General features: G+C 44.0%; 1 protein-coding gene across 3 annotated transcripts in view; it reads left to right on the forward strand.

Annotated features, from left to right (window-relative positions):
• The window catches only part of VPS13B (vacuolar protein sorting 13 homolog B), a 1,202,086-nt gene that overhangs the window by 640,618 nt on the left and 534,267 nt on the right, over positions 1-27,201 (forward strand). For 2 of the 3 annotated variants that reach the window (XM_068237718.1, XM_068237717.1), the window contains exons 26-27: positions 8,098-8,269; positions 12,712-12,826. In XM_068237718.1, the coding sequence (XP_068093819.1) occupies positions 8,098-8,269; positions 12,712-12,826 (287 nt within the window). Of the gene's footprint in view, positions 1-8,097; positions 8,270-12,711; positions 12,827-25,182; positions 25,250-27,201 lie in introns of all 3 variants that reach the window. The other variant, XM_068237719.1, reaches the window with a different exon arrangement.

Raw genomic sequence — 27,201 nt, forward strand, 5'->3', positions numbered from 1 at the left:
TGAAAGTTTGAAAAGAGTTAATCATTTCTTTTCTGTTTCCAAACCAAACCAGGCTCAGATTAAGGCTGAAGAGCAAAGGTAACGCAGGCTACAACACACCACTTGTTACTGTTTACCTAGGCCTAAACAGTGGTCAAAGTGTTTAGTCCTGAGGGATGCTTGGTGATTGAACAAGAAACTTGAGTTATTTTGATAAGGCCTAGCACCGATTTGGCCAAGAAGCTGCGATCATCTTGGGGCCTTGAGGCAGGCCAGGAATGAAGACCTTATGTGTTTTGTTCTTTCTGATGCTCAAAGATAAATTTTGCTAACAAAATAAACTTCGTATTTGGACCAATTTGCAAAGCATCGGTGAAAGAATTAAATTGTTTATGTTAGGACTTGGCGTGAGGAGGTGTGGGAAAGTCATCAAGAGAAGAGCATGAGGGAGCTTGTGTGTGTAGTGGGGGGATATCTCTCTTTTCCACTGGACTCAGTACAGTAGGAATATGTATACACAAATTACAATTAAATATAGAACTTTTGATAGCACGATCATCACTTGCTGGGAAAGAGGTCCTGTCACACAGATAACCACTCTGAATAACGTACAACTACACGATTTTGGGAACGAGACAGTAGTTAAAAAAGTTTAAATCAGCTAAAGCTCAGTTTTAAGGAAAATGTACACTTTAAAAAAAAATGATTGCAAGGTAGGGTCTTATAGATATTTAATTAACACAATACAGTGTTTTTTTTAGATTTTATTTTTTTTAAAGAATTTAATACCACTTTAACTATCCTGATCATTGATGGTAAAAAGATATCTCTTTATTATTCTGTATATTTGCCTTCACTTCCTTCCTAAGTGGCAAACTTATTTGAATTGGCTGCAGTCACCATGCACAGAATTCTTCAATTCCAAGAAAATAAATTCTACCAGTATCTCCACTTTTTCTATCTCCATTTGCGAAGAATGAATTGGAGTAAGCGAGATGCTGCTTTTGCTCTTTCTTGTTTAGCCTTCATTAGTAGGCTTTTCAACTTGGCAACGTAATTCCAGCATTTCATTCATTAGACTGGACACAATATACATATATTTATTTATTTATTGTATTTATAAAGCGCCACCATATTACGCAGCGCTGAGTATACAGCCTTGTTTGTGAAATGTGAAAGCTATCTAATTTCAAATTCTCGGCAAATCAAAGATTTTTAAATACTACAAATCTGTAAACCATTTGGTTTCCTTAGGTATACTTACCACCAGTATTTTAATTTTCCTTTTAAAATGATATAACTATGCTTTAAAGATTGGTTTTGAATGGGGTATGCGACACAATATTTTTAAATGTTACTTGTTTTTTTGGTGATAAAGCAGCTACAGGAGTTGCATGTAAGAGGGAAGTAATAATTGATGATTTATGACTTCTGCTATTCCAAACTAGGTTTGACCCGTTGTTCTTTCCCACACTGAGTTAATTTTCCCCCCTTCTTGTTTTTGTCCTTCATAGTGAACTTTTCCAAGTGGCATCTTTTAAGTGTGTTTATCCCAGCCTTTAACATTGTAATTGCTGTAAAAGTATACAGCACTTACCAGCGTGTGATGTAAGCTTTCATAAGACCACCCATGCTGGAATGTGCCTGTTATAGCAATTCATGTGGTCGGGGAGAGATGGAGAGCTCCATGAATCGCTCTACATCACAGGCCAGCTAATCAGGCCAATCCGCTCCAGTAAATACATTTTGCACTATTTTTTATACCTCCAGTGTCTGCATAGTGTACACAGTTTACAACTCGATAATGAAGCTGAACGACTCTGGTAAATACCGCATTATTTTCTCTGCAGGCCAGGTGTCTGGGCCGTATACATCATCTCCATTTATCTTCCACAGTTTCATAAACTCTTGGTTGCAGGCCGTTAGAATATTATGTGCAATGTAAGCGACGTGTAATATCTGAGCAGGGCCTATTACACTTGTATATTCATATGTGTCTATAAAAAGGTTACCGATGGAATGGTTTTGTTTCTTTAACCATACATTGGAATATAAAAGCCTTTGGAAGTAGGGAGTATACCGTGAGCCGCACAAGCCAGGGTTTAGATGCAGAGCTTGGGAACTGGGTTCCATTGATAAATATTATTACTTAACTCTTGTTTTGAAGCACTGGGGCTCTTTGTTTCCATCACAGACATTTGAAGGGCCATTTCTAGCCTTTTTGTCACCCCCCCCCCCCCCCCAGTAATAAAAGCCGCACACACTAGAGAATAAAAATCATGTGCATATAAGGAGGCACAGGGAGTGCCTGGGATAGAAACACACTCCCTTCCTGCAGTCTCCCAGCCCAGTGTGTAAATGCAGAGTATAGCACAGCAGAAACTGTGCTCTCACCTCTCCACCAGAGTCCAGTGCTGTGCTTTCGCCTGTCCGCTCACCACTCCGCTCACACAGTATCTCCTACCGCATGTGGGGTGATTGTGACATAAGGAGAGTGGGGTGCCAGCACTAAAGAGAGCAGGAGACAGACGGGATGGTCAAACAGTCACAGCACTGGACTCAGGTGGGGGGGGGGGGGGTGATAGTTTAGGGACGGGGCTTACCCAGGGGCATGGTGCCTCCAGCCGGGAATGCCTTTGCCTAAAAACAGCCCTGGAAACTTGACCTGATTTACTAACATTCTCCAGTGTTCTCCTTCTTTGGAGATCATAAGGGATCTTTTTGAAACCTGACCTGGTATGTTGAAGTATTGTCAGTTAGGTGAGAAAAGTAATAAGCTACAGTGATGGATGTTAGAAATTTGGAATATTAGCTGTGTTGGAATTGTAGTCATTTGCAAGCACCTAAAATGAGAATTTATTTTATACTCAATCCAGACTGTTCTATATTTCGGCTGCTTTCACACTGCAAAGTTGCGTTCCCTGAAAAAACAAGATAGTAATGGGAAAAGTTGCATTGCATGTAATGCCTGCGGTGCAATGCATAGCGTACATAGAAAGTATGCTTCACTGCAACTGTTCAATCCTGGGATCCACCTAGAAAGCAAAAACACTCTCAAAATGCTAGTGCTTCTTAGAAAAAATGTTCCTCTTAAAAGCGAAGGGATTTCGGGCTCAGCTTTCCCCTATAAAATTGCTCCTAAAATAATTCAAGCTAGGCGATTGTGGTAAATCGCTTCTGTGGGATCATGGGCATTCACTTTCAGCAACAAAGCGCTTTCAGAACAGCCAGCAATTCCTCGAAAGCATAAATCGCTGCTGAAGATCCCTATTGGGTCCTAGATCTTTAACACGTGAGTTATGCAGAAACACACTTAGTGTAACTGCGTTATTGCCAACGGGATCATTGCACCAGGCTGCTAATGCACTGACATGAACAGTACCATTACAATATAATTGCTTTGTGTTAACAATGCGATTATAACGTCAATGCACAATGCACAACATACCAGTGTGAGAGTAGCCTTAGCTGTTCCAGTTGTCCATATTCTTAACCTCTCAGCCTCTCTCTGGCTTTGATCTGATAAGATCTAGCTGATGGGTGCAAACTTTGACTAATCCAAATGTAATTTTTAATAATTCCAGGCCAGGCACATGTTTTTCAGTGTTCTCTAGCTCTGAAGAACCTTAGTGAATCTGTTCTATTACATGAAGTTTGTATAACTGCTCTGTATTTTCCCTCCAACTAGCTTCTACTGTTCAGAATACTTCCTCTTCAAACTTGCTTAGCCCTGGGACGCACTTTTCTGAGCACTTGGGATTTGAAAAATTCTTGCTAATGTACTGCTATGTGTGTGATTCCACTTAAAGCGGAATATAACCCAGAATTTCTTCTTTACTCTAAAAGATTATTTACAGCATATAATATACTTATGGCCCATACTCATGGGCAATTTTTCTTCTCTGTTGCTAGCACGCGGGAGCGTGTGCGCGACAGTTCGGCGACAGCTCGTCGCCACGTCCCTCCGTGTACACACGCGGAAGAGGGATCAGCAGTGCGACGGAAGCTGTCGCCGACATTCCTCCTCCCCCCGCCGGAAGCTCCGTGTTCTTTATGGAGGTTGCTGTCGCTAGTCCGCATAGTTACATGGACTAGCGACAGTTGCGGCGGCAACTGTCGCCAGGCGATTGACCATGCCAATCGCCTGGCGACAGCAGCGACGGTTCGGGGTGCGCGCCCGTGCAACGTCTCATACTCACGGGCGACCTGTCGCCGCAACACGCGCGCGCCACGTGTTGCAGCGACAATTGTAGCGCGTGACTATGGGACATTACACACTGTTTTTTTTTTTTGTAAGGGTTACATCACAGGGCTGACTCTTTCTTCTGCATGGAGAACCCACATCTGAACTGCTTATAATCTTATCTTGTGTACACATTCTTTAGTTGGTACATTTTTGTAAACCTTCTCTGGCTGTGCAGGACTTCAGCTGATGAGTGCTGAAGTGAAAAACAGATCAGAAATCACTGATGGCAGCATTTACAACAGAATGACAACAGTTATAAATAAAATGCACCAGCAGCTTTCGAAGTAAATGAATGGAACTTTGGGAAGTTATAATATCTAAATGAGTACCGTAATAATACTTGTGCACAAAAGCAAATATGATAATTTTATGGGTTATAAAAAGTAGGAAACCACATTTGTGTTGAAAATTTTGTCAGAGTTTTAAACCGCTTTAAGGGATATGATTTTTTTTAAATCCCCTATAGCATAAGATTAGCAAGAGTATTTTTTAAAGCGGACCTAAAAGATAAAGATAAGCAACATCTAAGAGATAAGCAATAGCTTAATAGCCTTTAAAGAAAAAACATTTCTTTGTTACAGCTAATATGAATCTGCAGTGTGTTTACTTTCTGCTTTCATGGAAGCAGACATAAGGCCCATACACACGTCAGATTTTTGCGAACGACCCGTCGTTTGAACGTTCCATCGTTCAGTCGTTCGCACGTCAAGTCCGACGTGTGTACAGACTATCGTTCGGGTGATAAGACTGGTTTCCAGCGATCCGCCGGGCGGATCGCTGGAAACCAGTCTTATCACGCGAACGATAGTCCGTACACACGTCTGATTCCGCGTGCGAACGACTGAACGACGGAACGTTCAAACGACCCGTCGTTCACAAAAATCCGACGTGTGTATGGGCCTTTAGGGTTAACATCCTGTGTTTACAAATGAGATCCCTGCTGTGGCAGTCAGGTGACACAGCTAAGGTATCGAATTACAACTTGAGATTAATCACGATAAGGGGGGATTAGACAGACTAAACTCTCTAAATACATACAGTCCATTTATCTACGGTTTTTAATGTCCACTTTATAAAACAAGCGCTTAGAAAACTGCCACTAGTGGGTCCCAGGCCTTTCTCAACTTCCTCGCATCGCTAATCGTAACCATCGCTAATTATCTATATTTTTATTATGTATGCAGGTTTAATTTGGCACACTATCAGAGACAATTGATGGTGTTGCTTTATGAGTAAAAGTTAATAAAAATATTAGTTTTGAGAACTTTGCCCCATGAGGTACTCCATTGTTGCCAAAACATCGCTGGTGGGGAGTTGCCCAGATAACTGTTATATTACATTTAATTTATTGTCTAGGAACTGAGATGACTCTGATTAATTGCTAATGGAGCAACTAAATAGTTTATTACTAATGACAGATAAAGACTACTCATTCATGGCAGGCTAGAACCACTAGGATTTGACAATTGACGTAAAGGAACATAAAATACCCATTATTATTTATTTTTATTTTTTTTGGTAAATTAGTTTGACTCCAAGGAAAAAGTGCAAATTTGCAATATAGACATCAATAGGGCACATCAGATGTGGAAAACAATATACAATAAAATCACTGAAGGCGTCAGAGATACTAATGTTGCAACAATGACCCATCCAAAGTGTTTATCTTTTTGGGATTGTGTAGATAAGCATAATCTAAGCCCATTTTTATATTAGTGTATAGAGGAAAGTCCTCTGACAGTATGAGAGCAGAAAGCTGATGTCAGAGAGACCGGGAGAATGGAAAGGAGTAGAGCAGATGAGGAAAAGTGGGAAAGAGTGGCGGGAGGGTGAAGGTGAGAGATTCTTGCCGGTCGGTTACATAGACCTGAGAATGAAACGGTGCAGGTGAATATGCTTGTACAAAAGGCTCGTTTAAGGTGATCCAGTTGAACAGAGCTTAGTCTCTGTAGTCCAACCAAGACTGCCCATTGAATGATAGATTTTATATGTTTGTCTTGGGCAGACATGCCTAGGTTCTCTATTCTTATGATTTTGTTAATCCTATCTATAAGCTCGGGGGGCCCAACACGTGCATTTTTCCAGTGTTTAGCAATTAGGTAAGGAACGAATGTAAGCAAATGGCGGAGTATATTGTTCTTGGCCAAGGCAATGGAGCCATGCATTATGGAGAGAATAGCTATTTCCGATGTACCTACCAATTTGTAAGGATCAGGGACTTTGACCTTTCTTGTCCTGTAATGTATGATCATGTATCTGGGCTCCAAAGAACAAGTCCTCAAAAGAAGTACGTCTTAATGAACCTGGGTTAGCGTTAAGGTAGTGATTTCATGTATGTTTTTTTTTTGAGTGTGCTGGTGCCAATATCTTACCTTCTCCAAGGGTTTGAAATCAGAACCCAACCTTGCCAGTTCGGGAGTGAGCCATGCTGTAGTATATGCAGGGCTGTGGAGTCGCTACAAAAATCCTCAGTTTATGAAACCTCTGATTCAAACGCCGATTCCAGGTACCCAAAACTGTTCTGACTCTTCAAGTCTGACTCCTACCCCACATCCCTTGCATGGCTATGAAGTGGGAACAAAAATCATCCAACTCAGACTCCTCAGTTTATAAAACTATTGATTCCAGCTCTGACTACAGGTCCCAAAACATTTATCTGACTTCTCACCTTCGACTCCAACTCCACAGCCCTGTGTATATGTTGAAGCTGAGGCCACTGGTCACGACTGATCCCACGGAAAGAGGCAACGTGGGTGGCAAGGGTAAAGGCTAGGTTATTAAAGAGAGATTATAAAGGTCCAGGGATGTGAGCAATAAAGGAAGTGTTGAGCACTGAATACCAGAGATAGAGTACACTCTTAACTCATATTTGGGTGAAGGGGAAAGGAAGGTGGTCTAACTTGTCGGTCCATGGCAAGACTTGGGTGGCTAGGCCAAATATCTGGGCCTCCATCGAGACCCATTGCTTAGAATCTCTGCTCTGGAACCAATCCACTATGTGTGCAAGTGTAACGGCTTTATAGTAGGTCTCTATGTCAGGAAGGCCTAGCCCACCTGACATTTTAGGCTTGTATTAGTAGCATGCATGGTTACATCCACTATGCATCCTGCATGCTCCTTAATACAAGCTTGTTGCAGAAGCCCTTGGAGTGCTGTGTTCATATGCCATTTATTCAGTCTGCATGCAGACTTGGTGTACCTGCTGGCCACTTAGCACCGACTGGCAGAACAGTGTACTGTTATCCCTTACCTAAGGAGGCAAGTTTGTTTAGCCCTGTTATAAAATAGATTTCTGTAATTGTTACTGGGGAAGGGATGTTGATCCATATATTGACTTTAAGCATTGTGTATAGAGGTATTGCATTTTAGCAGCATTCATCTCAAAAAGTGATCACAGTCATGGAGTTGAATTTTAAAGAGGAACTCCAGTGAAAATGATGTTATTAAAAAAAAAGTGCTTCATTTTTACAATAATTATGTATAAATAATTTAGTCAGTGTTTGCCCATTGTAAAAGCTTTCCTCTCCCTGATTTACATTTTGACATTTATCACATGGTCACATTTTTACTGCTGGCAGGTAATGTCACTGGAAGTAGCTGCTGCTTGCTTTTTTTGGCAGTTGGAAACAGCTGTAAACTGTTATTTCCCACAATGCAACAAGGTTCACAGACAGGAAACTGCCAGGACCATGGTTCTCACAGTTTTCTGTGGGAGGGGTTTCACCACAATATCAGCTATACAGAGCCCCCTGATGATAAGTTTGTGAAAAGGAATAGATTTCTCATGTAAAAGGGGGTATCGGCTACTGATTGGGATAAAGTTCAATTCTTGGTTACGGTTTCTCTTTAAGTATTCTTGTTTCTCTCTACAGGGCGACTCTATGCAGGCTGTAGAGGACTCGCCATTTTCTGATTCGGTTACACTGGAGCAGACGACAAGTAATATTGGAGTGTCCAGCGGCCGAGTCAGTCTCTGGATGCAGTGGATGTTGCCCAAGATCACAGTGAAGCTGTTTGCTGCAGATCCTGCAAATAAAGGCACAAGTATGACGTCTTTTAACTTTGTTACAGATTACCCAGCAAGTTCATGGTAAAACAGAACTCCTAGGAGTGTGTAAGGGGCTACAAAGGACCAAAAGCCCTCTTACTATAGTGTTATGCAAAACAAAAGTTTGCCTTCTTAAACAGTAGGTTTGTGAGCTCTGAGGTGTCCCACAATGCATCACTGCTGAATATGCAAATCATCCCATTGTTGTCCTAGATAGCTAAACACACCTCCAGAACCACTGCATTGCAATTATGTGTCTGCTTGTTAATTGGACAGAGCCTCAATAATCCAACATGTATACAGACTGTTTCAAATTAGTTGATCCTCACGAGTGCAAGGAATGGATTAATGTGGCTCTATGTGGTAGGACTTGAAACACCCAGAGTTACAGACTACCCAGCAAGCTCATGATGAACCACAACTCCTAGGAGTCTGTAAGGGGCATCATTGGACACATCATATGCTCACTCCAAACGGAATAATCGCAAACACCTTCTAGTTTAAGAAGGCAAACTTTTATCTTTTAATCCATCGCTTTCAGAAAGTCAGACTTTGTAATAAAAGGTCCAATTAATCCTTTTAATAAAAAAAAAACATAGTGATCAATCGTTTCTGTATTTTTCCTATTTGGCATGTGTTATGTCAGTGTTTTTCAAGATTATCACAGCATGCACTCCTTTATGAAAGGTGTTTGTTGAATACCCTCTGTTGTGAACAAAATCATATCATGCACCCCTTGATACATATATGTTAGCTGTTCTCTACATTTGTGTATACCGTATATACTCGCAAGCAAGCCCAATTTTTGACCCCCAAAAAGGGTCAAAAGTTGGGGGGTCGGCTTGCTTGCGAGTCACCTGTGGTCCGCCCCCTCCCCCCCCCCCCCCCCTCGGCCACCGCTATCACCTGAGCTAGCGCCGCGTCTTCTATTATTCCCCTCTCCGCTCGTAAACTAATTCACAGCAGCGCGCCCCACGGCGGCTGCTGTGATGCTGAAGCAGGAAGCCATAGAGAGAGAGCGGCTTCCTGTAGTTATGGGAACCGCTCTCTCTATGGCTTCCTGCTTCATCATCACAGCAGCCGCCGTAGGGCGCACTGCTCTGAATTACTTTACGAGTGGAGAGGGGAATAATAGAAGATGCGGCGCCAGCTCAGGTGATAGCGGTGGCCGAGGGGGGGGAGGGGGGGGGGGGCACTACCTACCTATACTGGGCACTATACTAGCTATACTGCGGCACTATACTAGCTATACTGGGCACTATGCTAGCTATACTGGGCACTATACTAGCTACCGTATACTGGGGCACTATACTAGCTATACTGGGGCACTATACTAGCTATACTGGGGCACTATACAAGCTATACTGGGGCACTATTCTAGCTATACTGGGGCACTATACTAGCTATACTGGGGCACTATACTAGCTATACTGGGCACTATACTAGCTATACTGGGCACTATACTAGCTATACTAGACAAAGACAAGACAAATAACATTTATATTGCGCTTTTCTCCTTGCGGACTCAAAGCGCCAGAGCAGAGCAGCAGCCACTAGGGCGCGCTCTATTGGCAGTAGCAGTGTAAGGGAGACTTGCCAAAGGTCTCCTACTGAATTTGTGCTGGCTTACTGAACAGGCAGAGCCGAGATTCGAACCCTGGTCTCCTGTGTCAGAGGCAGAGCCCTTAACCATTACACCATCAGCCAACTGCTAAAAAGGGGGTGGACATTGATCTCTATCTGCGGTCGTTTGAGAAAGCGTGCTGACAGTTTCGCATCCCAGAGGCACAGTGGGCCATCCATCTGACACCCCAGCTGACTGGTAAAGCGCTGCCACCCGGGTGCCGGATCTTCGCAAACCCGCGGCCCCGGAGACCCGCAGACCGGCGGTACCAGATACTCGAAAATCCCTGGTACCTGACAGAGACAGAGCCCTGCTCCAGAACTGGAGAGAAGGCAGGCCTGCTGGCCCTGGGAACCGTGAGGCAAGGAAGCCCTGGTGTGAGCTGTGTCACAGGCCCGGACACACCAAGCAAAACTGCTATGCGAGGAAGTCAGCCCAGCCATCTAGCCCACAGGGGGCTAGCAACTCCACACCACCATCTGGCCCAGCCGGGGTCAGCAACGCTGACTGGGCACTATACTAGCTATACTGTGGCACTATACTAGCTATACTGTGGCACTATACTAGCTATACTGTGGCACTATACTAGCTATACTGTGGCACTATACTAGCTATACTGTGGCACTATACTAGCTATACTGTGGCACTATACTAGCTATACTGGGCACTATACTAGCTATACTGGGCACTATACTAGCTATACTGGGCACTATACTAGCTATACTGGGGCACTATACTAGCTATACTGTGGCACTATACTAGCTATACTGTGGCACTATACTAGCTATACTGTGGCACTATACTAGCTATACTGTGGCACTATACTAGCTATACTGGGCACTATACTAGCTATACTGGGCACTATACTAGCTATACTGGGCACTATACTAGCTATACTGAGCACTATACTAGCTATACTGGGGCACTATACTAGCTATACTGTGGCACTATACTAGCTATACTGTGGCACTATACTAGCTATACTGTGGCACTATACTAGCTATACTGTGGCACTATACTAGCTATACTGTGGCACTATACTAGCTATACTGTGGCACTATACTAGCTATACTGTGGCACTATACTAGCTATACTGAGCACTATACTAGCTATACTGGGGCACTATACTAGCTATACTGGGCACTATACTAGCTATACTGTGGCACTATACTAGCTATACTGTGGCACTATGCTAGCTATACTGGGCACTATACTAGCTATACTGAGCACTATACTAGCTATATTGGGACACTACCTACCCATACTGGGCACTATACTAGCTATACTGGGGCACTATACTAGCAATACTGGGCACTATACTAGCTATACTGTGGCACTATACTAGCTATACTGGGCACTATACTAGCTATATTGGGGCACTACCTACCCATACTGGGCACTATACTAGCTATACTGGGGCACTGCCTATCCATACGGGGCACTATACTAGCTGTCCTATCCACTATACTAGCTATACTGGACACTTTACTAGCTTTACTGGGGCACTACCTACCCATACTGGGCACTATACTAGCTATACTGGGCACTATACTAGCTATACTGGGACACACTGGGGGGATCACGCGGCCAGCATTTCCTACCCCCGGCTTATATGAGGGTCAATCATTTTTTCCTGTGTTTTTTTTTTTCAGGTAAAAGTTTGGGGGTCGGCTTATATGTGGGTCAGCTTGCTTGCGAGTATATACTGTAAATGCTTTTTAAACATTCTGTTTTGCATTCCAGTAACTAAAATGCCACAAACTCTTGCACAGCACACAATAAACAGTCTTTATTACACATTAAGTTGCTTAAGAAATCCACTTCTCTGTATTCTGTGTTTAGACATATCAAACTGTCTAACTCTTATCTGCAGCTATGAATAGACTGCAGGAGTGCTCCACCAAGGCAGTTCTCCCTATACAGTAAACACTGGAGTTTATTTTTTTTAGTACTTGCTACAGAAGTGAAACCAAGTCGAAACTTCGGGTTTTTTTCTTTTTTTTTTTTTTTAGGATTTCCATAAATTGTATTGTTGTCCCATAAAAGTTATCATGCTGTGGCTAAGGAGGGGGTTCTGAGTTTTCCACTTAAAGCAAACCTGAAAAGTATTTAATGATCTGGGTCCTATAGAGCCCTCCTGTTCCTCTCACGGTCCCCTCGTTCCAGCACTGTCACCCCCATTCAAATCCCTGCCACGGGAGGCTTCGGAAGTCTTTGGGGAGCGCGCATGCGCACTTCAGAGCCATCTATCTGCGGCAGCACTCAGGCTCCTGAAGCCTCCCGCAGCAGAAGAGAGCGGTCTCGGGCACATCCGTTGGAGACTGCGAACAGGGGAGACGGCACTGGAACGAGAGGAACGGGAAGGTTCTATAGGTCCCAGAGCCTTCCTCTTTCTTTGTTCTTTTATTTAAAATAAACTTCATGTTCACTTTGAAGCTTATTTATACATAGTTTATTTTTTAAATCTCAAAATTCACTGTAATAAATTGACTATGACTGCAACATGTTCAAGTACCCTGTAAAACCAATGCAAGTACCCCCAGAGAACCGCAAGCTACGTTGATAACCTAGGTGCTATGTCACTATATTGTTGCGCATTATTGCTGAGGTTTGTTTTGAGGGGCACAGAGTACTTTAGCATCATAGTTTAACTTGAAATGCCCACCTGTATTCCTAAATCAAAAGCAATAACTAGCAGGAATGGTGGTGGTGATGTGTTTTTTTGTTTTATGTGTGTATTTTTTTTATTTTCTTATTTCAAGTCTGGTATAAACTAACTTAATAATACGTGTCTTTTTTTACTTCACTTTCCAGAGATCTGTGTAGTGAGTGAACTGGAAGACCTCAATGCCTCTGTTGATGTTCAAGATGTTTACACTAAAGTGAAATGCAAGATTGAAAGCTTCAACATTGACCATTACAGAAGCAGGTAAGCCCAATGTCTAGTAACCATCCACAGGTGGCATTGTTTATGTGCTTATATTCAGGTCATTTTAAGGCTCATACACACGGGCTACGGCTGTCGCCGCAACCACATGACGCGCCCGTGTGTATGACGCGCGCGCCCCCAACCGTCGCCCGTCAGAGCTGTCGCCAGGCGATTGGCGTGGCCAATCGCCTGCAACAGCTGTCGCCGCAACTGTCGCTAGTCCGCCGTGTGTATGCGGCCTAGCGACAGCAACACACTTACCATGGACGAAGCTTCCGGCGGGGGGAGGAGCCTTCGGCGACAGCTTCCGCCACATCTCTGTCCCTCTGTGCGCCGTGTGTACGGCTGTTGCACAGAGGGACCTGGCGACGAGCTTTCGCTGCTTTTTTTTTATTTATTTTTTTTATTGGTCTTGCTACATTTGTGCCTCATGTGTACAAGGCTTTAAAGCCTCATACGCATGCTAAACTAAAGGTGTCGGAGACGGCCATTTCAGGGTTTTCTTGGGCGAGAATCTAGCGGCTGTACAGCTGCCCCAATAATTGGTATAAAGATTGAGCATGCCGGATCCGAAAGATGATCTGTTGTGTGCCATACTGTTGTCCCTCCTTACCCCTAACATTACATGTCACTCCACTGTTGCCTAATGGTGTGTCTGCACAAATATTGGGTCCCAATCCCTTTTGGGATTCAGAATGTCTGTACCCTATTTGATTCTTCGTAAGAATAACTTAAAATGGGTGTTAGATATGCAATGTACATGTACATTACTGAAGTTGCTTCTCGTATGAATCATTACCTTATATCCTGCTACCTACTGTTTATAGTGCAAAAATGCCTGGCCACGCATATCCTTCTTCATGTTTCCATCCTCAATAGCGTCCTGCACAGGCACAGGACGTTATTGTAGACAGGAACGCAAGAAAAAATATGCGTGGCCAGGCCTGTCGCGCCTGTCAGTGAAAACAAAACTAGCTGGTGGTGGGGGACCGGGGGCTCCGTGAGTGACTGCGAGGGCACGGGATGGCTGGAGGGGGCTGGTAGAAGCCCCAGGAATGTAAAGCTAATTTTTTTATTCCTAGCTTAAGTGTCCCTTGAATCACCAGCTAGAAACTTTGATAGGCTATCATAATTTAATACCTTCGTTGGGTCAACGGTGGATTCTCATGTTGTGAAAATTATTGGTTATCAGTAATAGTCCACCCAGTGACTCTTTTCAATTGTATCGAGTCTTTCTTGCCCTTTAGTAGTACATTGACATGAATATGTTTCTGGTTTTAGATATAATGAAACACATATGAAACTACAATTAAAATTCTTGGCAATTTATATCATCTTAAATCCTAGAGTAGTAATGTTTTTTTTGCCAGACTCAATAGCACTAATACAGGCAGCTATGAAGGCATTCTTATGAAATTAATCTAGCTTTTTTCAGGAATTTTTACAAACAACATGTGACCGTTTTCAGTCCGTATTAGTATGCAGTGTAATCGGCTGACAGAGGACTTCAGTATGACCGAAATTACAACCAGGTCTGAAGAGTGGAGCTTAAAGAGAATCTGTATTGTTAAAATCGCACAAAAGTAAACATACCAGTGTGTTAGAGGACATCTCCTACTCCCCTCTGTCACAATTTCGCCGTTCCCCGCCGCATTAAAAGTGGTTAAAAACAGTTTTAAAAAGTTTGTTTGTAAACAAACAAAATGGCCACCAAAACAGGAAGTAGGTTGATGTACACATAGAAAATACATCCATACACAAGCAGGCTGTATACAGCCTTCCTTTTTAATCTCAAGAGATCATTTGTGTGTTTCTTTCCACCTGCAGCTATCTTCCACTGAAGTGTCAGGCTGTTTCTTCCTGCAGAGTGCAGACAGCTCTGCCTGTATGTAATTCTTCAGTATGTGAAAGCCCAGCCAGCTCAGAGGAGGATTTATCCAGCTTGTAAAAGATAATAGAGCAGAGAGAAGCTGCACTAATCTAAATAATACACAGGCAGTGTGCAGAGAGTGGCCTAGAGGGGGGAGATGCATCACAGAACCACAACACTGAAGAACTTGGCAGCCTTCCAGACACAGTCTGACAAGTCTGACAAGAGAGAGATAAGTTGATTTATTACAGAGATGGTGATAGTAGAACGTGCTGCAGTAAGCCAGAGCACATTAGAATACATTTTGGAACTTGTAGGATGTAAGAAAACCGGATGAAATTTTTGTTACGGAGTCTCTTTAAAGAAGTATTCCACATATAATTAAATAAAAATATTCCCCAACTGATACCATTTATGTGGAATCAGAGGTGCCAGTAAAGTATAAAATATATTAAAAACAGGTTCAAATTGATTTAAGCAGAAAAATGTTTATTTCTTACTCCAAAAATAGCTGCAACGCGTTTCACGGGTCTACAGCCCGCTTCCTCAGGCAAAATACAAAAGGAGCAACTATAAATCTGCCGTGACGAGAATTACGCATTAATCTAAATTCAAATTAAAGACCAGGTCTGGACACTATTTAGACATTTTGTTTCAAACTTTTGAAGGACATAACAATTATTGACATAAATTACACCCTTCATCTTTCCATTTTAGCCATGATTTTGTTTTACCAATCATATTTCAGTACTTAATCATTTATCCTTTAATTCTCTGTTAAAGCTAAACTGGACAAAAAATAATAATGAATTAACAGCCTTCCTTGCTCTGTCAACAAATGGGGTCTACAAACATCCTTTTCTTAAGATTAAATTAAGGGATGGCTGGGGGAAGGTCATTTGACTGGTACCCAAAGCACTCCCTGACCTTTGCAACTCTAGTTAGCTGTTCTCATCCTACTTTATTGCAGGGCTGTGGAGTCGGTCCAAAAATCCACCGACTCCGACTCCTCAGTTTAGGATTCCTCCGACTCCACGACTCCGACTCCTCTAATTTGCATATTACAATTTTGTTGATTAAAAGTATGTAACATGAAATTCGTCTCTTAACTGCCAACGCTTAGGAATTTTACAAGACAACTGAAGTGAGAAGGATATGTAGACTACTATATTTATTCCCTTTAGACTAAAACTAGTCCTTGGTAAGAGTACTTGTAAAAGGTGCAAACCGGAACAAAGAACATCTATCAGGCCCTAGGCAATGTAAGTGTGGGTACATGTAAGAGTGATGTGCAGGTACTCTGCAGGGAAATGAGGAGATTGTAAACAGACAACACCTCTGTGTTCAATGTGCACAGCATTCTCAGTGGATTCCCTGCAGCTCTGTGGGGAGTGTATATGTAGAGTATAGTACTACTGTGTAACAAAGTAAACCTGAAACAGATGAAATTAAAGTTTTATACATACCTGGGGCTTCCTCCAGCCGCCTTCAGAATAATCAGTCCCTCGTTGTCCTCCTCCACCACCTGGATCTTCTGCTATGAGTCCAGGTACTTGAGCCAGTCGGGCGTAGTGCGCATGCACACACTCCGCCGCCAGGAGCATACTACACCTGTGCAGCACTATTGCGCAGGTGCAGAATGTTCCTGGCTGTGGGTGGACAGCGCTGACTGGCTGAATTACCAGGACTCATAGCAGAAGATCCGGGTGGTGGAGGACAGTGAGGGACTGATTAGCCTGAAGGGGGCTGGAGGAAGCCCCAGGTATGTATAAAACTTTACTTTTCATCTGTCTCAGTTACCCTTTAATTTGTAGTCACCAAACCAAATTTTAATAACATATCAAATTATTTGATTTCATCAGCAAAGGGAGTGCATACATTTGCATAAATCAGCATCAATGCAGAATTATTTCCATCTCGTTGACCATCTCTATTAGTGACACAGCTACACATCAGGCTTTATTCTTACAGCATAGATGTTATTTAGTATATATGTTACGGCCAGAACCCGAAGTTTGGCCAGAACTAGAAGTGGCCGGCCACTTCGGGTTCTGGCCGGCCAATGTGCGAACTGGCCGCTGCGCTGCGGCCAATGTGAGAAATGCAACAATTCCTGTAAAGTTAATGGGATGTTGTGGCCGCAGCGCAGCGGGCAAATGTATCACACATCTTTACTTTATTCAATGACATTAAGCCGACCGGCTTTTTCCCCGCTTTCTCTCTTCCCCTCGCCTCTCTCTCCTCCCCTCGCCTCTCTCTCTTCCTTCTCTTATGGGCAGCCGGGCGGGGGACACGCGTGTCCAGGAGAGTCGTTCGTCGCGGCAGGAGAGCAGAGCGGGGAGGCTGCAGACATCGCTTCTGCCAGCACCCGCTCTGCAAGAACGGCAGGATTCCCCTGCCGCGACGAACGACTCCGGAGGGACACGCGTGTCCCCCGCCCGGCTGCCCATAAGAGAAGAAGAGAGAGAGGCGGGGGGAGGAGAGAGAGGCGGGGGGGGGGGGGGGAGGAGAGAGGCAGAGAAAAAGCCGGGCGGCTTAATGCCATTGAATAAAGTAAAGATGTGTGATACATTTTGCCCGCTGCGCTGCGGCCACAACATCCCATTAACCTTACAGGAATTGTTGCATTTCTCACATTGGCCGCAGCGCAGCGGCCAGTTCGCACATTGGCCGGCCAGAATCCGAAGTGGCCGGCCACTTCTAGTTCTGGCCAAACTTCGGGTTCTGGCCGTAACATATATAAGAGATTCCTGTGTACACATCATATATACAGTCACAATCAGATATGTATATCTGACCTTAAAAATACGGGGACTGCTTTATTGAAGCAGCACAAGTAACTAATTTTGATTGGTTTATTTCATTTTTGTGGACTAAGCACAGCTATTACTGTATATATACATTATTTTTAATGACTATTATCTGAGAAATATAAAATTTTATCATATTTTCTATTTTAATTACAGTTACAAATTCATTAGGAGTCGGAGTCGGTGCATTTTTTCCCGACTCCGACTCCAGGCACCCAAAATTGCCCGACTCCACGACTCCGACTCCACGACTCCGACTCAGACTCCACAGCCCTGCTTTATTGTATAGCCCCGGGCTAGACTGCACAGTGCCCGGCCCCTACTTCCAGTCCAGTGGTGCTCTAGCTGGAGTGAACAAACCCCCCCATTCTTCTTACAGCTGTATACACACATGAGATAAGTTTTTTTGGAAGACGAGGAATCAATCTGACACAGAGGTTTTTCAGGAAGGTTTGAAAGACCTTTGAAAGATCGTTCTAGCGACGCTGTACACAGGCAAAAGTTCATGCAGAAGACCTAAGAAATGCTTCTGTAGTCTCTTTACTTCCTTGTGATTCACACATGCTCAGTGCACACAAATGTGAAGAAATATCTGGACATCTCATAAGTACCTTGTTTAACAATTGTCTACAGATCAGATCTACTGGGAGGGGAGAGACACAATTCTTTCAAGGCATTTTGTAAACTTTTTTACAAAGATTATCTGCAGATAATCTTTGATCTTTCATTTTGTAAAGACCTTTATCTCTTGTTTGTGCCCAGCTTAATACAGTCATATCTCAGATTTTCTCTGTGCCGACAGGGATCAGCTGGTGAAGGATAAGTGTGCTTTCTGGTTGCTTGAGACTCATGTTAAAAACAGGGCTAACTAATACAGTACTATACCTGACTACATACATACCATCAGTGTTCTCCCCAGAATTTTTTTCCAGCCGGGTGGCAAGAAAAAGTAGCCGGCGGGGGAATTCAGGGCCAGTGCAAATCTGCTTACCGCACAGGATGAGGAGGAGAAACGATGACAGCCGGTGCATACCAAAATTAGCTGGGTGAAGCACCCTTCTAAAAGAGCCTGATGCTAACACTGAATATTGGTGTTATAGGTGCATTTCATACTGGCATAATCCTTGCATTTAATATATCAGTTAATTTCACGTATCATACAAGGATGTTTGTTGCAATTCATAAGGCCCGGTTCACATTAGCGTTCGCTATCCGGATTTTCCGGATCTGATCCGGACCGCATACTGTACAAACGGAACGTACGTTCCGCATAGCAATGCAAAGGCTATGCGGACGTTCACATACGTACGTTCCGTACAGTACGGAGCCGGACCGGATCCGGACTCCGGACTCTTTTCCAACATGCGCTATTTTTTGTGTCCGGATCTCCGGCCCACGCATCCTGACCGGAGCCTGACCGGAGCCTGACCTGAGCCTGACAGCACCATCAGGAACACAGAAACCAATGGGAAACGGAAGGCACAGAACACACTGCCTACAAAAACCTGACGTTCTACCCCACTTCCTATGCGTATCCAAGCGGCCATTTCGGATGGGGACACATAGGCCAAGCATGTCTGGAGTGGAGCAGCAGTGACAGACGTGCTGGAGCTGTTTGGCAGAATATCGGAGGTGGAGGTGATGCCTACAGCGGAGGAACCTGATTGTACATGTGCACCAGGTGCACCTTCTGCTGACCCGAACATTTTTTTATTTATATTTAACTATTTTTTGCCCACGGATCCGGATGGCAGCCTGATGCATGCCTGATACAAACGGACCGGATCCGGATCGGAACCGTACGGTTCTGATCAGGATCAGGTCAGGATCCGGTCCGTTTACTTGCCAAAACGCAAGTGTGAACGGGGCCTAAAGGAGGGGGGTGATATTTGCTTTTCATATGGATGTTATTTGCTGCTGTGTTCGAGGGGTACTGCAGATAGTGTACAGGGGTTAGTATCATACTAAATTATCTGCAATACCGCTGGACCCCAGCAGCAAATAACATCCATATGAAATAACATGCATGTGAACTCTGCAAGAATCACTCCCCACCCACACACTGCCCTTTCAAGCCACCTGCACATACCTTCAACACAGGATCTGTGTTCCATATTTACTTTTTTGCATCAGTGGGCACCTTTTAACAGACTTTGCCCAACTACCAGAGCCAAATTTGTACTTTTTACTGCTCTAAGCCAACTTTTTACAATTGTAAATCAAGTAAGGTATATCAGCACTTCTTATGGCCCGTACTCACGGGCTGCAAAAGTGGCCTGTCGCCTGCACACTTGAGCGTGTGGGCGACAGGCCGGCGACAGCTCCTCGCCAGGTCCCTCCGCGTACACACGCGGAAGAGAGACCAGCGGCGCGACGGAAGCTGTCGCCGACGTTCCTCCTCCCCCCGCTGGAAGCTCCGTATACCTCAATGGAGGTTGCTGTCGCTAGTCCGCGTACTCACGCGGACTAGCGACAGTTGCGGCGGCGGCTGCCGCCAGGCGATTGACCGCGCCAATCGCCTGGCGACATCAGCGACGGGCGACAGTTCGGGGTGCGCGCCTGTGTGACGGCGCATACTCACGGGCGACCTGTCGTGGCAACACGCGCGCACCGCGTGTTGCGGCGACAATTGTAGCCCGTGAGTATGGGCCATTACACAGACAGCATTCAGCACCATCCTCCATCTTCAGCAAGTCAGCTTATCTAAATTGCAGCTGACTGCAGTCATTGTTTATTTTCCCAGGTCCCCCTACCTTGAAAGCTCTGCAGACTGAACTATATCAGATAAAAAGTGCTCCTGCTTATTAGTGGACACAGAGATCTCGTACCCGATGATCAGAGTTATGCTGGGTACACACCATGCAATTTTCACCTCAATTCGCTGGTCGATTGGGATTGATTCGACTATTTCCGACATGCTCGATTCGGGCTTCGATCGTTCCTGCCGTCAATTTGCATGTTAAGTATGCAAAATCGACGGCAGGAACAATCGAACCCCGAATCGAGCATGTCGGAAATAAACAAATCGATCCAGTTCGACCCGCAGATCGAGCGGGAAAACGCATGGTGTGTACCCAGCATTAAATGTGCAGTTCTCCCGGCATCAGAGCTGCATATATCAGAGCAGCTTGTGTTGAAGAGAGGCAGTGGGAAACAGAGGGGGGCGGGGCGAGGAGCTCAATGTCGTACACTGCCTGATCTTATCTGTGCACTGAGTCGGCCTCGGAGCTGCGTGGAAGGGATGGGACTGACTGCTGACATTCATGCAGCCAGCCCAGGAGAGAGGGAACACACTGGATTCGCTGGGAGTGAGAGTCTGCCTGCAGCTCCAGGCTCTCTCCCCAGCATCAAATCACACAGCAGTAGCCTGACTGCACTACACTGACACTCAGATGTGTATCTGGACGGCCGCCTCCACTTGCTGAGCTACCTGCAAGTTAACACATGTGAATGCAATGCAGACACAAGCAGCCAGCAAAGTGAGGCGGACCATCAGAGCAGAAACACAGCACTAGGGAGAAGCTGAGTCTGAGACACTCAACGAGGCTTGGAACTCTGCTCACTCCCGTAGTATGCAGATCATGGTTTCGCCCCTTACTAGCTGCCCAGCAAATCACTGTACCAGGAGGAGGTCACGCAGGCAGAGAAGCCTCCTGCAGTGTACAGTGGTGGCTTTCGCTATAGTCTGAGACGGCCACTGATAGCAGGCAATGAAGCACTCATGGCTGCAGTTTAACAACACCACTCTTTTCTAGCTAGACGGGCAGGAGAGCAGGCAGGCGGGGATTCAAAACAGCCGGGCGGCCCGCCCACCTAATTAGTCCTGGGGAGAACACCGATCATGAACTGTTTATTAAATGTTAAAATGCAGTAATTGGAAGTATGTTAACCTTTGGGGAGCCGTAGAACCCAGTCTCTAAGCAAAGCAGAGCCCACAAACAGCCGGAGAAGTTGGCCTTCACCACTGTAAGTACTGCCGGCGATTTGTGCTGGTTGGTTGAGACTGCTGGTTAGTTGAGTTCTGGATAACCAGGACTCTACTGTATATTGGCGGTAAGTGATTATGTCTCCGATCATCAGAACACATGACTGCTGTCTCTCCATCAACTTAAAGGAAGAGTACAAGGAAGTGGGGTGGGTAAGAGAGAGAAATTTTTCTGAAATAAACTATATTTGAGCTTTCATTGGGAGCTATCAGTCTGAACAGGGGGTGCTGTGTAGAGAGCCAGATGGTGATCCCTTTTTCAGCTTTAATTTTACCTTTGACTTTAAAGTAGGCTTTGTTTTTGCTCTTCGGGAACAGCATCAGTATTTTGGCTACAGAAGAGCACAGGGATCTCTTCAACCTGTTAATTAGAAACCAGTGTTATTCCTGTTTCCCATTAGCTGCTTGTTACTTGACATCAAAATTGATTTCAAGATGGGAGCAATCTGCTTTCCTGAAAATAACTTTTGCTCATCCTTCCTGCTAATATGTTTTTAATTCCCAGTGTTTGCTGGGCAGCTTGCATCCTACAAAGATGCTAAACCGAAATGATGTATGCCCTTGTTTACAGTGTGTATTGTTGCCTGATGGGGGAAACTGGTAGAAGAAAAGGGGAGTGGATGTTTCTATTACAACAGCTGAAAGGGTTGAAAATGGACAATTAAAAAGGAAGGGGTTTTCTTTGGGCTGCATGCAGGTTTTTTTTCACATCTTAGTAGTCCTCAGGCTTTTAAAGGGAAGGCTCACGGTACTAAAAAAAACAAACTGCTCACCTGGGGCTTCTTACAGCTCCTGGCAGTCGATCGGTGCCCTCGGTGAAGCTCCTCTCCCTCCGGGCGTCCAACGGTGAAGAAGCCGACCTCGCCAGGTCGGCTTCCGTGCGCTCCACGGCGGGGGGTCACGTGGTGTAGAGACGTCATCGGGTCTCTACGGCGCAGGTGCAGAACTACTGTGCCTGCGCAGTAGAGACCCGATGACGTCACGTACATCACGTGACCCGCGCCGTGGAATGCACATGACGCCGACCTGGCGAGGTCGGCTTCTTCAGCGCTGGACGCCCGGAGGGAGAGGAGCTTCGCCAAGGGCACCGATCGACTGCCAGGAGCTGGAAGAAGCCCCAGGTGAGTGCAGTTTGTTGTTTTTTTTTTTTAGATGTGCGGATCTTCCCTTTAAAGTTGTCTGCAGTCTACTCCTTTTTTTATTTATCTGAATGTATTAGAACCACCTCTTAAATGTTTACAAAGTTCTGTCTTCCTCTTGAGATTGAAGAATTGTGCTGAAAAGCGCTTGATCAGAGCAATTTTGTTTTTGTTACAAAACCAGTACACTAGCAGCTGCACAGTACATAAAAAAAAAACCTACACAAAAATGCTTCAAAAATCGCTAGGTATAAATAGAAAATCTCTAGGCACATGCCTAGAATCGCCTTGAAAAATCACTTCAAAAAGCACTGAGCATTTGCGATTACACTAGCGCTTTTAGGTGTTCTCTGGCCCTTAAAGCCATGAGAGCAGTGTACACTTTGGTGAACTGCTCACCCAAAACTTCCTTTGCATACCCTGAGCAGTATATCTGTAGTCATAGTTAGTTAACACTCACTTGTATCACCTGTGTCACCCACAAGGTAAGTGTTCTGTCTCCTAAAAGCTTTGCAGTATGTATAGTTGTCCTGGAGCTTTTTGCTTTTTTTCTTCCCCAAAAAATGTCTTTCCCCAAAGTTGGCTCACTGTGCCGTAATCGCATTTAGTGTGTCTCAAAGTTTACTATCAAATTGAAGAAAAGCATTCATTTAAAGAAGGTGCAAATGTTATGATATAACTAACGATTATAATACCAATGTAGTTTTGCAGCATTTAAAGTACCTCTGTCACGAAAATCTTAAAATGTAAAATACATGTAAACATATACAGTTAAGAAGTAAATTTCTTCCAGAGTAAAATGAGCTATAAATTACTGTTCTCCTATTTTGCCATCACTTACAGTAGGTAGTAGAAATCTGACAGAACCGACAGGTTTTGGTCGAGCCTATCTCCTTATGGGGGGTTCACAGGGATTTCTTTATTTTTTAAAATGCACTTAGTAAATGGCAGTTGCTCCGTTTAACTGCCAAAAAAGTGTACGGTGAGCAGGGAGCATCATTGTATAAATATTTTTCAGGGAGTTTCTTTATAAAAATTAAAGGCCATGCTAAGAATCCCCCTATGGAGAGATGGACTAGCCCCAAACCTGTTGGTAATGTCAGATTTCTACTACTTACTGTAATTGCCAGCAACATAGGAAAGAAGTAATTTATGGCTCATTTTGCTCAGGAAGAAACATACTTCTTTTTTGTATGCGTTTTAAATTTTAGGATTTTCATGACAGTTCCTCTTTAAGTCAGTGTATCACTCATCGTTGAATGATTGGTCACCATTTTTTCATAATGGTCCATATTCATTGGCAGACTTGGTGAGAATATTGTTTGTTCTGAAGTTACCATTGCATAAACTCTGTTTCTTGATGGATTAATTTTGGGAGTGTGACATCTGTCCCTCAGATCCAGGTATGTTCATGGATCTGACAAAGGGAGAGTTGTCCTTCCGAAAGCAGATCCTTGAATAAATGACCATAGGTGCAAATAAAGGGAGTATCACACACAGTAATCAGTCCTTTCTTTTGATGCTACCCTGGGTACCAGGTAAGTCCATCCTTAACTGCTGGTTGAGCGTTGTGTGGGCATGGACAAGTTGAACCACCCACAAGCTTCTTGAGTACCGGTATATTTGCATGAATATGTATGTATTAGCATTGATTTCTTTGCACAGGAGTTTGTGCCTCATCCACTGTTGCCATTATGAGTGTGCCATTCTCGACGTAATTACTGTACATCACAGAGAATGTGACCGGTAAAACAGAATGGACTTGATTTACGCACTGTTGGTAAATTTTCCATGCACAGGCACCAGTACTAATTCCAGGGGAGTAGCTCATGCTAACCAAAAAGCGCAATGTCATGCTACTTATAGGGTATTCAAGGTGATAGGTACATATAAAGCTTTATTTACCTTGGGCTTCTTCCAGAACCCTAGAAGTCTGTGTGTCCCTCACCACGGTTTCACTTTGTTCCATTGATCAGCTGTCCGCTCTGTAATGATCGCTGACCTGATGGATTCTGTGCAGACCTCTCGTGATCTCGCTTCCAAGGCTGGGAGCTTTTGCGCATGTGCAGCACACTCATGGTGATGGGAGGCGTGTCTTTGCATGCGCAGGAGATGTCAGGTCAGCGATCAGTGCAGAGTGGACCGCTGATCACTAGAGCAAAGCGAAACTGCTGCGAGGGACACACAGACTTCTAAGGACTGCAACAACCCCTATGTAAGTAAAGCTTTATATGTACCTATTGCCTCGGATATCCGTCAAGCAAGTAGAATACCGCACATTCCCATAGCAACGTGCATTATACCCTGGCATTGTGAGTTGCGCTAATTGCGCAGCACACGCTACTCCGTTGATGTTCGTCTCGGTGAAATTGCCGGGCACTGCCTGTGCACTACAAGTTTACCAATAGTTTGGGCATCCGGGTCAGTATGTGGTGGAAATGGGCTGAAGATCTAAAAAGGCATCAGATGATTCAGCCCAGTTAGTTTTGTGCACACACAACTTTTATCTTCCATTGCCTGCATGTAAAAGGGTAACACTGTGTTTATTCCAGGCCAGGTGAAAGCTGGCAGACAGGAGATTATCTCGGAATATTACTTCAATGCAAAGAGAAACCTGTGGTGAGGCTGCTGTAGTCGCTAAATTAATCATGAAACTCCATTCTGCGTGATCCTTTAATCTTTGCCAGTGATTACAAGAATAAACCTCTTTATAGGGAAGACACTTACGTTTCATGGCTGTAATGTTAAAATTAAAAGGAATATGCACCATTCCTAATCTTTACAACTCTCCTAAGCACAGTAGAGTTTAAAGACCTTGGTCTAGCTTGAACAGTCCTCCTTATAGCACAGTTGGGACTGCTGTACCTGTAGGGCCATCAGAAAGTGCCTGCGGAGCTGACCATCCTATTGTGCCTGTGGAGAGCTCAGGTACCTAACCACACTTCTGTGGTTACAGTAATAAAAGGGATATACTACGTTGGTCCAGAGGCACTGCCTCTGCCTGTGAAGCATGAGTTCAACTCCCAGGTCAGAAGAAAAAAATAAGGGCCATGCTTTCCAGTGCCATCTCAGTGTAGTGTCCTGGAGGACACCTGTTACTGCCCTTCATTCAAAGTGGATGTATGCTGTGGCATGCAGCTGGGGTTTGGGCTTCTGAATACACATCCACATCACTGCCCAGATGAGAATAGCAACACTCTTCAGAATGACCTGGGTTATGTACATTATTCAGGAAGTGTGATTGGGCCCTTAAAGCCCTCTAAAACCCAACAATCAATAAGGCAAATCCATACATCAGTAAGGTTGGTTAGTGAATATGATCAATGTATAGATGCAGACCGTTAAAAGGAAAACCTTTTTATGTACCAGGGGTGCTTCCCACTGCATTTCAACAAATTTCATTTACACTCTGTATTCAGCCAATGGGCACGTCAGTCAGACAAGTCTTCTGGTACTTAAACTTAGACCAGAGTATAACAGACTACATTTCCCAGAATTCCTGTATCACAGTAAAACCAGGTGTTTATATGAGGAGGTAACACCTACACTTACAGGAAGCAGGTCCTGAGCAGTTGTTAGATCTCCGTTTAGAAACAGGAAGCTGAAAAGCAGGAAAGGTCTAAAGGCTGTATGACCATATGCACAGCTGCAGGCCAGAAAAGTTGAATAGTGTTTGAATAGTTTAATTTCCAGAGATAATACTTATGGTACATTTCACACTAATCAGCACAACCACTTTACACATTTTTTATGTTCATTTTTAGGTTTAATTGTGCTTTTAATTAATTCTGGATTAAACTTGGGTAATATAGAGCCTACAATTATAATGTAAATAAGTTACTTACAGGGAAAACTGCACCCTTAAATTCCTGTTCCTTCCAGAATTATCCATTCCAGCAAATGTAGCATTGGGATTTAGAACTGAGAATAAAGTGAGCTGATCTTCCCAGTTGGTTAGTGAAGCCATCCATCAGATTAAAGAACTAATAGGGAGACTTGTAAGGTAAAAGACAAGGGACTTCCTCCTGACCCTGGGGGAGATTTTCTTGACATTTTTGTGATGTCACTGAAGGATTCTGCTTTACCATTAGAATAGACCTGTATATTACTAAGTGTACTTCAAGGTCATTAATAAAAGTGATCCTGAAGGACAAATTATATTGACTACAACTTTTTCATTAAGGTTTATTCTTGGAATCATTTGCTACAAGTCTAATCAAGCTTTGCACTAAATTCACAACTCCTACAATCAGTCTTTTATCCCAGATTTATAGCTCGCAGGCAAACTCTGTGTGCTGCGGTGGTGGATACCTTTTGCTGGGTTGCTGCCTGTGTCTTCTGGTACTATCCCAGTTCAGTCAATGATGCCGTACACACCATTCAGCTAAGACGGTTGTAAAACCAACTGGTTTCTTATATTCACAAGGCAATGGAGTGTTTATTACTTTAAAATGAGCGTATGGGTGGCAGCCATTTTGTTGGCTCAAGCAAGTTTGAAGTAAACCTTCCACTTCATGTACATTGTACCAAGAAAAAGGTCTGCCCAGATAGTGTGCTGGCAGTATGTTCTA

This window comes from Hyperolius riggenbachi, chromosome 5, assembly GCF_040937935.1.
Source record: "Hyperolius riggenbachi isolate aHypRig1 chromosome 5, aHypRig1.pri, whole genome shotgun sequence".
NCBI classification, from domain to species: Eukaryota; Metazoa; Chordata; class Amphibia; order Anura; family Hyperoliidae; genus Hyperolius; species Hyperolius riggenbachi.